The 11,355-nt window shown below is 34.1% G+C and overlaps 1 protein-coding gene across 1 annotated transcript in view; it reads right to left on the bottom strand.

Annotated features, from left to right (window-relative positions):
- Positions 1-9,218: 9,218 nt before the first annotated feature.
- Positions 9,219-11,355, bottom strand: part of LOC110454002 (protein FAM81A-like) — a 31,710-nt gene continuing 29,573 nt past the window's right edge. Inside the window, exons 4-5 of the mRNA XM_021503284.1 lie at positions 10,460-10,570; positions 9,219-9,860 (exon numbers count right to left, since the gene is read on the bottom strand). Of these exons, the coding sequence (XP_021358959.1) occupies positions 9,645-9,860; positions 10,460-10,570 (327 nt within the window). The 3' untranslated portion in view covers positions 9,219-9,644. The remainder of the gene's footprint in view (positions 9,861-10,459; positions 10,571-11,355) is intronic.

Genomic DNA, 11,355 nt, shown 5'->3' on the forward strand with positions numbered 1-11,355 from the left:
TGGTTTCATTAATGCGATGCATGCGTTCGATGATGTTGTATTGCACTCATTGATCTACCAGTTATGTTGAATGATTTCTCTTTTAATATCAATTACTCACAAATACTTCATATATTTCAATCATACAAACAACTGCTCATTCAATGTGTGACGGGCGTATTATATACCGCTCGCGGTAACCTTGTTATAATTAATTTCAGGAAAGCCAAACTTGACCAACACTTGGGTTTAAGGATTTTTGTTACCTTACTTTGACATATCTGTTTTACTATAGAGTACACAAAGAAATGTGTAGATTATCTTTTATGAATAGAAGTGGTAATATTGCCATTGTCAGAGAACAAGAACACATGTGCACTGAGAAAATGGGTAATTTGAATTATTGGAGAGTGCTAATCAAAGGTTTTGTAAGGGAGATAACACACAATATATCCTTAAGGTAGATAATTCCACAAATCCCCAATTTGAAGGTAACATATAATCTAAATATAAGGAAATGGCAAACAACTTCAGGACATCTGAAAATTTTGAATGTTATTGATGAAAGAAAACCACTTGTGTCATTAGTTCTAACCTCGATCTCCAGGTTCCTAGTCGGACGCTCTACCACTGAGCTAAAAGGAAAATTCCTTCTAGCTCGAAGCTAGAAGGTGACCGTAATCCTATGTACAATTAGCATCTGCCACACTACTCCCACCTTTTTAAATGTGTTCGCCCAGGAACACCACAACCCAGGTTCTAACTCCCTGTCACCACAGGGAGGGCAACAGACACCATTTGTAACAGGAAAGAGAATAGTGTGCTTCCACCGGGGATTGAACCCTCAATCTCCAGGTTCCTAGTTGGACGCCCTACCAATGAACTAAAGAGTACAATTAAAATCTGCCACAATACTGACACATCGTCATACTGTTAAATCATACTAAATGATCGACACATTGTCGTACTGTTATATCATACTAAATTATCCAGTCCCCCTCCGTCTGTTAATCAGGTGAAATGACAGTAAAGTATGATTTACTGACACTCTTATCTAACTGAATTATCTAGTCCCTGTTGACGTCAGTAAAGCTGGATTTTGTTGTCTCGCTCCATTTACACTTGACGCAGATCACATTTAGATCTGTAAAGGAACTCGAGGTATACTCCCCCGAGTTGCCTTACACCGAAATTGTTAGGTATGGTACTATCCACAGGTTATCCCACCTAGAGGGTGTAACAGTGATATAGGATCAGACTTGCCTTACACCGACATTGTTAGGTATGGTATTGTCCACAGGTTATCCCACCTAGAGGGTGTAACTGTGATCTAGGATCAGAGTTGCCTTACACCGACATTGTTAGGTATGGTACTGTCCACTGGTTATCCCACCTAGAGGGTGTAACTGTGATCTAGGATCAGAGTTGNCTCTAATACAGGTGATAATTTAGGATTGTTGGCTTGTGTGTTTACCAGTCACACAGCCTGGTGTAAATACAGGTTTAAGGAATATATGCTACCTTACTGCAACACAAATCTCCTTTTCTAAAGAGATCCTTACCAAGAAACCTCTACAATACTCTTGAGTTGTGGTTAATTAATGACACATTTGATAGGTATACAAGAATTGATGACACATTTGATAGGTATACAAGAATTTATGACACATTTGATAGATACACAAGAATTTAGGACACATTTGAACGGTACACAATAATAGATGACACATTTTAAAGGTGAACAACAACCTAAACCCAAGGGTTGTAGGTAGTTCTAAATAAAGTTTAATCCGTATTAAAAGGGGATAACTTGAAACAATTGAGCAAGGCAGAGTATGGCAAGCAATCGAGAAGACTTCCTATTCCGCACAAACTTGGTTAAGCAAAAATTACAGAGCCATAACTCCGTATATAACTGTAAGTCGGGCACAAAACCTGATTCATGGATTTTTTTTTTTTAATAAAACTTAATATATGAATGTATCATAAACTAGGCTGTTTGTTAGTCACAGTAAGGTCAAAGGTCATGTGATTGTAATTCATGTCAAAATAAGTAGTGTTTGATAGAATGTTGCATCCTACTGAACGTGCTGCCTCTGACATAGGTGAAGGTCAACATCACAGCCAGGGCTCAAATTTAGCTGCTGTTATGTTTGCTTACAGAAGTCTACAGAAAATAATGCATAACTGAGGAACTCCTGTACTGTCAAAATCAAGGTCAAAGATAGGTCAAAGGTCATATATTGCTTAGTATGCTTGTTAACATTCAAAACAAACCAGACAAATTTTCAGACAATTTTATTTTATTTTTAAATTCAAATGCGTAAATAATTGGTTGACAGTCCAATTCTTATACAATTTTTACATCAGGTTAACCAAATACTATTCTTATATTCCAAGTAGAAATATAACTTCACTTTAATATAAATGTGCTTTCATCAAAACTAAATCTCTGGTATTGGATTTTGCGAATCAATGGTACATGACAAATCACTAAAAAGGAATTCAACACATAAAAAGCTGTCCCTTTAATTTTATACCGGGTCTAATACAATTGTATAGGATCAACCCAGAGACTGGTTTAGTGAAGTGACCACCTAGCATAGTACACCAGGTATGTATATACAAGTACGTTATATATGTGGATTTGACTGTTGGGTGCCAGCATCCTTCACTGCAAACTACATTAGTTATACACATTTATCTATATTTGTATATAGACAAGAGTATATTTCAAACATCCATGGTGTTGAAAGAATTGAAAAATATTGTATCAAAACCTAAAAAAATAATTGTGAATCTAAACTGAAATTACATGTAATATATTAACGTGTCAGCAAATCCATTTAGAAAGTTAATTTTAACCTAGAAATTAAAAAGTCAAATGAAGTTTAATAATTGACAATTTAATTACAGTAAAGCATTAACATATCTCAGCTAGCTTATATGTCTTAGTTCTTTGGAAGGGAGATAACTCAAATTTACTTCAGCAATACTTGGGGAAATATTCTTTGTATCTAAATATTAAGACATTGTTCTTAGTCAGTGAACTTTATTAAATTGTAACAATTTTTTTTCCTACAAGAAGTTTTTTATGTACCAACATGACTTCTTGTTCTAAATGTTGACTGTACCAGTGACCTAGCTAGTACACACTATAGAGCTTAAATTATATTGGTCATACATGTATCACAGAATTAGATAACAATCTAATTCTGTGCTCATATTCTTATTGTAAAGAAATTGGCTCACATTTCATTTTTTCACATTTTTTCTACCATTGGTTTTTGAAACGGGGAGAAAGAGCAAGTGACAATTTTGTAGTTTACCTTTGTTTCTCCACTGGAGATATGGTTCGGACTAACTGGCAATAAAAAGGACCCGATTCATGGGAATCAATGTGGAAGACTTTATACATACTGTGGACAGTGTTTTGATTTGTGACATAAAACAAGTGTAACAACAAATCTAGGAATGTTTTCTTCAAGGTCTTCATTCTGTCAAAAAGTGACAGAAAAGTAACAAAAACACATGTTTTAAGTCATAATTGGTTGAGGTGCTGACAAGCTGGTATTCTACATTCAAATCATTCCTGGCCAAAGCCTTGATTTTATTATACTAAATTTTGATTAAACAAAAGACCTCAAAATAAGGCCAAAAAGGAAAATAAAAACGGTTTCAATCACAAAACCACTGCATTTTTTTAAGATGAATTTAAAAAGTAATTCAAATAATTTGGTAAAGTTAAACAAATTTTGATAAGTGACTTAATGTTGAGTGGATTTAAAAAAAAATGACACTTAGTCTAATTCCTTTTGTATTGGCATGCCTACACATAGTCAGGAAAACATGACAAATTAGATTTGTTCTATTGTAAGTTTTATCTAAGAAAACGTTATTTATAATGAATATTACACGCTAGTCTAAATTAACTACAAAATAAATCTAATTATTTACATTTCAATAAAATGCTACTTTCCCCTACAAGTAGAAGAGAAAATAATAAATAAATAAAAAACAATGACTTGTTCCCTTATGATTCCATGGTCGACAAAAGCAATAAGTTTTGAAATAGAAAAATAAAAATCTGTGTTGTGCGAAATATTTAACAAAGTGACAAAATCTAATTAACTGACATAATTTATGATAAAAGAGATAACAAATGGTAAACAAAAATGTGATGTTTACAAAACAAAATATATACCAGGTAAGTTAACAAGAGTGTATTCTTTGTTGTCAGACCCCAAACAAATGTTTTATGTATAATTAATCTGAAATTTGAAAATTATATATAAAAAACAAAACAAACAAAACTTGAACATTTTAAGAATAAAACTTACTTTTCGAAAACTCCAGTATAAAACTCAGGGCTTCTTAGTCGGGAGTGTTTCAAAATTCTCATTCTAAGAAATTGCCAAATTACAAAAAAAAAAAAGTTAATTTTTCCTCCACATAAGTTAAAGACAAAACAGGTTCCAGAGGATGTATGGAATGAATAATGATAATCTGAGTATTGTGATTATGTTTGGTGATGAATGTTTAGTAGGCAATTATTCACACATTGACTAATGTATGCTTTATAATGGTTGTCAGCTACACAGATGGTTGTAAATTGTCTATATGGTTGTAAATTGTCTATATGGTTGTGGGCTACACAGATGGTTGTAAATTGTCTATATGGTTGTAAACTACACAGATGGTTGTAAATTGTCTATATGGTTGTGGGCTACACAGATGGTTGTAAATTGTCTATATGGTTGTAAACTACACAGATGGTTGTAAATTGTCTATATGGTTGTGGGCTACACAGATGGTTGTAAATTGTCTATATGGTTGTAAACTACACAGATGGTTGTAAATTGTCTATATGGTTGTGGGCTACACAGATGGTTGTAAATTGTCTATATGGTTGTAAACTACACAGATGGTTGTAAATTGTCTATATGGTTGTGGGCTACACAGATGGTTGTAAATTGTCTATATGGTTGTAAGCTATATATAGTAGGCTATATACAAACATACAGATGTGATCTATACATGTATATACATTGTGATACACAGTATAAACAATATATACAGTTGTCAATTATAGGAAGTGTATACTGAGACAATATCTGTGGGTGTCTTGTTAAGTTTGGCTCGTAGGTCAAAACATGTAAAAAATATCTGTGGGTGTCTTGTTAAGTTTGGCTCGTAGGTCAAAACATGTAAAAAATATCTGTGGGTGTCTTGTTAAGTTTGGCTCGTAGGTCAAAACATGTAAAAAATATCTGTGGGTGTCTTGTTAAGTTTGGCTCGTAGGTCAAAACATGTAAAAAATATCTGTGGGTGTCTTGTTAAGTTTGGCTCGTAGGTCAAAACATGTAAAAAATATCTGTGGGTGTCTTGTAAAGTTTGGCTTGAAGATCAAACAAGTAAAACACTATCTCCTAATATAACACAACCCCTACACTACATGATTTGGTGATTTGGGAGCCTGAAGAATCAGAGTGGATATACCCATAGCACCTTCAGCAAAAGATCGTCACAGTGAATCCTGGTACATGATGTATCATCCAGGAAAATCACATGTTTGTTTACAAATAAACAGTCATCTTCTCTCAGACTTGATCCTCAGAAAAAATCATTATATGTATAATTTTAACTTAATGGGATTAAATAGTAAGAAATATGTCGCCAGTTTTTATTTTTTGTTATTGGGACATTGGATATTTGTTTATTTCTGTTTTAGTTTTTGTCAAACATTTTCAACTGAATAATAAGCAATTTAATTTATAATACTGATATTTTTCTTTTGAATTTTCAAGAAGTGTTTTCGTGCATGTAATATCTGAAATGTGATAATTTTGAACTACAGGGCGTAAGCTATTTTGTTAGTTAATTTGATAATATGTTAATATCACTCATTCAAATTTTATCTCAATTAAATTGATACTTATAAGCTAGTCAAATTCAATACACCTGATCCAGTGTTGTATAAGTAAAGACGCCATGCCATGTGTTCATTAGGCACTACACATATCAACACCAGAAACAACGTTAAGTGACCTATTTTGGCTTTACTTGTGACTTGTGAAACTACTGGACTAGCCGTCCAACTGATTATCAGCTTGGTTATTCTACACTAGACAATTTACTCTCTGTCAGTATTAACGTATCTAACTCTGCTGTACATTTTACTTTGAATGCTGTATACAGACAGATTTTCACAGTAAACCTGTGTAACTCTACACGATTATCTCAGTATATAAGGTGTAATACGTATCAGGTCAGGTTAGAAGATTTTACACACTACAGATGTAGTAATATCATAACCACATATTAATTAACACTGTACTTGTATTTATATACATAAATAATATACAACAAAGTTCTTGAACACTTTGACAAATACACCTCAAATACTTTGGTTGTTTAAAATTTTCTTACACAATCACCAGTTAAGGATTGTCTTAAGATTTGTGTCTTCACTTTATAAACAGCACGAGTAATTGAGTAAAAGGAAAAAATGAGAAAAAGAATGTCTATGATAAAATATGAATGAAAATTCAAACAGGTTTGTTTTACGACGTACCTCAAGTAATGGTGGTTAAAAAGTCCAACAGAATTTTTGGCGTGATGTTTTTATCAAAACTGACAAACATTATGTGATGGTATATTAACAAGATACAACAAGCCTATTGGAATTGGCAAAAAACTCTCAACATATCACAGACGGTTTGGTGCATGTGTTATATATATGGCAAACAAATGATTGGTCCATCACTTATCACTGTGACGTTACCAAACTTGGATAATACCTAAATGCAGATAAATCCTGTCAATTGAAATGAGTTGTAACTAAGGATGATCTTTCTATGACAAAAACCTGGTCAGCTCCTGTTTAACTTAAAGGATGACCTTTCTATGACAAAAACCTGGTCAGCTCCTGTTTAACTTAAAGGATGATCGTTCTATGACAAAAACCTAGTCAGCTCCTGTTTAACTTAAAGGATGATCTTTCTATGACAAAAACCTAGTCAGCTCCTGTTTAACTTAAAGGATGATCGTTCTATGACAAAAACCTAGTCAGCTCCTGTTTAACTTAAAGGATGATCTTTCAACGATGATCTTTCCATAACCCAAGCTTAAAGTTGGATCTGTTGTAACAAAGGATGATTCTTTCTATGCCCTAAGTTAAGCCAGCTCAGTTGTAACTAAAGACAATCTTGCTATGCCTTAAGTTAAGCCAGCTCAGTCGTAACTAAAGAAATCTTTCTATGTCATATGTTTAGTCAGTTGTAACTAAGGACACTCTTTCTATGCCCTAAGTTAAGTCAGTTGTAACTAAGGACAATTTTTTTTCTATGCCCTTAGTTAAGTCAGTTGTAACAAAAGACAATCTTTCTATGCCCTAAGTTAAGTCAGTTGTAACTAAGGACAATCTTTCTATGTCCTATGTTTAGTCAGTTGTAACTAAGGACACTCTTTCTATGCCCTAAGTTAAGTCAGTTGTAACTAAGGACAATCTTTCTATGTCCTATGTTTAGTCAGTTGTAACTAAGGACACTCTTTCTATGTCCTATGTTAAGTCAGTTGTAACTAAAGACAATCTTGCTATGCCTTAAGTTAAGCCAGCTCAGTCGTAACTAAAGACAATCTTTATATGTCCTATGTTAAGTCAGTTGTAATTAAAGACAATATTTCTATGTCCTATGTTTAGTCAGTTGTAACTAAGGACAATCTTTCTATGCCCTAAGTTAAGTCAGTTGTAATTAAAGACAATATTTCTATGTCCTATGTTTAGTCAGTTGTAACTAAGGACACTCTTTCTATGCCCTAAGTTAAGTCAGTTGTAACTAAAGACAATTTTTCTATGTCCTAAGTTAAGTCAGTTGTAATTAAAGACAATCTTTCTATGCCCTATGTTTAGTCAGTTGTAACTAAGGACAATATTTCTATGTCCTATGTTTAGTCAGTTGTAACTAAAGACAATCTTTCTATGCCCTCAGTTAAGTCAGTTGTAACTAAGGACAATATTTCTATGTCCTAAGTTAAGTCAGTTGTAACTAAGGCCAATATTTCTATGTCCTAAGTTAAGTCAGTTGTAACTAAGGACAATTTTTTTTCTATGCCCTTAGTTAAGTCAGTTGTAACTAAAGACAATTTTTCTATACCCTATGTTAAGTCAGTTGTAACTAAGGACACTCTTTCTATGGCCTAAGTTAAGTCAGTTGTAACTAAAAACAATCTTTCTATACCCTAAGTTAAGTCAGTTGTAACTAAGGACAATATTTCTATGTCCTAAGTTAAGTCAGTTGTAACTAAGGACAATTTTTCTATGCCCTAAGTTAAGTCAGTTGTAACTAAGGACAATTTTTTTTCTATGCCCTTAGTTAAGTCAGTTGTAACTAAAGACAATTTTTCTATACCCTATGTTAAGTCAGTTGTAACTAAGGACACTCTTTCTATGGCCTAAGTTAAGTCAGTTGTAACTAAAAACAATCTTTCTATACCCTAAGTTAAGTCAGTTGTAACTAAGGACAATATTTCTATGTCCTAAGTTAAGTCAGTTGTAACTAAGGACAATTTTTTTTCTATGCCCTTAGTTAAGTCAGTTGTAACTAAAGACAATTTTTCTATACCCTATGTTAAGTCAGTTGTAACTAAGGACACTCTTTCTATGGCCTAAGTTAAGTCAGTTGTAACTAAAAACAATCTTTCTATACCCTAAGTTAAGTCAGTTGTAACTAAGGACAATATTTCTATGTCCTAAGTTAAGTCAGTTGTAACTAAGGACACTCTTTCTATGCCCTAAGTTAAGTCAGTTGTAACTAAGGACAATATTTCTATGTCCTAAGTTAAGTCAGTTGTAACTAAGGACAATTTTTCTATACCCTAAGTTAAGTCAGTTGTAATTAAAGACAATCTTTCTATGGCCTAAGTTAAGTCAGTTGTAACTAAGGACACTCTTTCTATGGCCTAAGTTAAGTCAGTTGTAACTAAGGATAATCTTTCTATGGCCTAAGTTAAGTCAGTTGTAACTAAGGACAATCTTTCTATGTCCTATGTTTAGTCAGCTGTAACTAAGGACAATCTTTCTATGGCCTAAGTTAAGTCAGTTGTAACTAAGGACACTCTTTCTATGCCCTAAGATAAGTCAGTTGTAACTAAGTATAATCTTTCTATGGCCTAAGTTAAGTCAGATGTAACTGAGGACACTCTTTCTATGGCCTAAGTTAAGTCAGTTGTCACTAAGGACAATCTTTATATGTCCTATGTTTAGTCAGCTGTAACTAAGGACAATCTTTCTATGGCCTAAGTTAAGTCAGTTGTAACTAAGGACAATCTTTCTATGTCCTATGTTTAGTCAGGTCCACATAAACTGTCCAATCCTAGTTTATATTCACCTCCAATGTCATCGAGGCCTGCCTACATTCTGTGATACTCTGCCTCTATACCGGTCGACTAGAACATTTGACTTGCATGGTTCCGTGCTGACTAAGCTTACATGCATTGCTCAATATTACTGTACTTGTATTAAATAACTTGAACAACGATAAACTACAATGATTGGCCATAGTTACCCTATAAACACCATACATCTACATGCACCTTCTAATTTTGACAGTAAACGTGTCTTTGTCATAAAATCAACATAGATAAGGGCCTGGCAATTTCTGAAATCATACAAGTACGACCATTTTCCTGATTTGACCGATTTCTTTTCTGAGTTGATCTTCGAGAAGTTTGCGTTTCCCTTCCATGACTGTTTTCATATTGCTGATGCTCTCATGTACGGTAGAGAAACCTTCCCTCGTCTCGCGCTTTAACCGTCCAAATTCCTCCGCATTCGTCTTTATATGGTTGTCCAACTTCAGCATTAGCTTGGACTCAAGTTGCTGGATGAGAAAATAATTGAAATATTTGACTGTCAAGTTACTACAAGCAATGACATCATACATTAACATACACATACTATAAAATATATTCTCTGAAATGTAAAACTAAAACGAGTAATACAAATTTGGTTTTTAGAATACTATCAACAAGACAATCCATCAGGCAGATCGTTTATGATTTCTCTATTTACCAAGCTGTACACCTACCTCAGGATAGAGTGACATACGTACTCTGCACCCTACCAGCCAAGAAATGCATGCACATCAAATCTGGCTACTCCAGGTGATGGTTACTCCACCAGGTGATGGTTACTCCACCAGGTGATGGTTACTCCACCAGGTGATGGTAACTCCACCAGGTGATGGTTACTCCAGGTGAAATAGTATAGAATATAAGCTCCAGACAAACTTTTTCAAAGGTTGAGGTCAAAGGTCAAACAATTGGTCCCATTGACCTACTTGTACACCGTACTCCGCATTCCAAAGATGTATATGCATACCAAATCTGGTAACTCCAGGCTAAATAGTACAGAAGATTCTAATAACATGCTGGATGGAGTTCGTTGATGCCTATCTACTGGCTCTGCCTGATTACTTACGTGTTGGAGATCAGTGATGCGTGCCCTCTCCTCATGAAGCCCCTCCTCTAACTTTGCTAGTCGTGCATCTGTGACGTAGTGATTCTCGTCCATCCGCCGCTCCACTTTTTCCTGACAAGATAAATAAGGAATACATTTAGTTAGCCTGACTGGGGACACAAAGCTTTGAACTTTAATAAAGAAATACCGCATAAAACAATCAGAATTAAGATTTAATGTAAACGTGAAGAAATGTTAATATGAAATATCCTTTAAAAGATCAACAGTAGAGTTTTCATGCATGTTGTTAGAAGTCTGAAATACTGATTAACTATAACAAAGCAAATGAACAGACAAAGGGAAATTATCTAAATATTTGCATCAAAAAGACTGCACTAATTTTTTGATTAACTGTGTGAAAACCATAATCGTTCAACTGGGGGTAACTTGCATATGTGTGTATTACACCTTACTCTTCAAAGTTTTGATAAAGCATTCGTGTGTACATGTGTGTATTAGCCAATTACACCTTACCCTTCAAAATTTTAATAAAGCATTTGTGTGTTTATGTTTTTTGCATGCCTAATCAAAACTTGAGTGGAATGTCCTATGAATCTTTGACCTTGTTGTTATTCTTGTGGCAGCTACCAGTAACAACATTGTAAATATGATGTTTAGATGCATAACACAGGTGTAAACAGACAAAGCGTGTACTAAGGTGTAAACAGACAAAGCGTCTACTAAGGTGTAAACAGACAAAGCGTTACTAAGGTGTAAACAGACAAAGCGTTACTAAGTTGTAAACAGACAAAGCGTTACTAAGGTGTAAACAGACAAAGCGTTACTAAGGTGTAAACAGACAAAGCGTTACTAAGGTGTAAACAGACAAAGCGTTACTAAGGTGTAAACAGACAAAG

Source organism: Mizuhopecten yessoensis, unplaced genomic scaffold, assembly GCF_002113885.1.
Source record: "Mizuhopecten yessoensis strain PY_sf001 unplaced genomic scaffold, ASM211388v2 scaffold7597, whole genome shotgun sequence".
Classification (NCBI taxonomy): domain Eukaryota; kingdom Metazoa; phylum Mollusca; class Bivalvia; order Pectinida; family Pectinidae; genus Mizuhopecten; species Mizuhopecten yessoensis.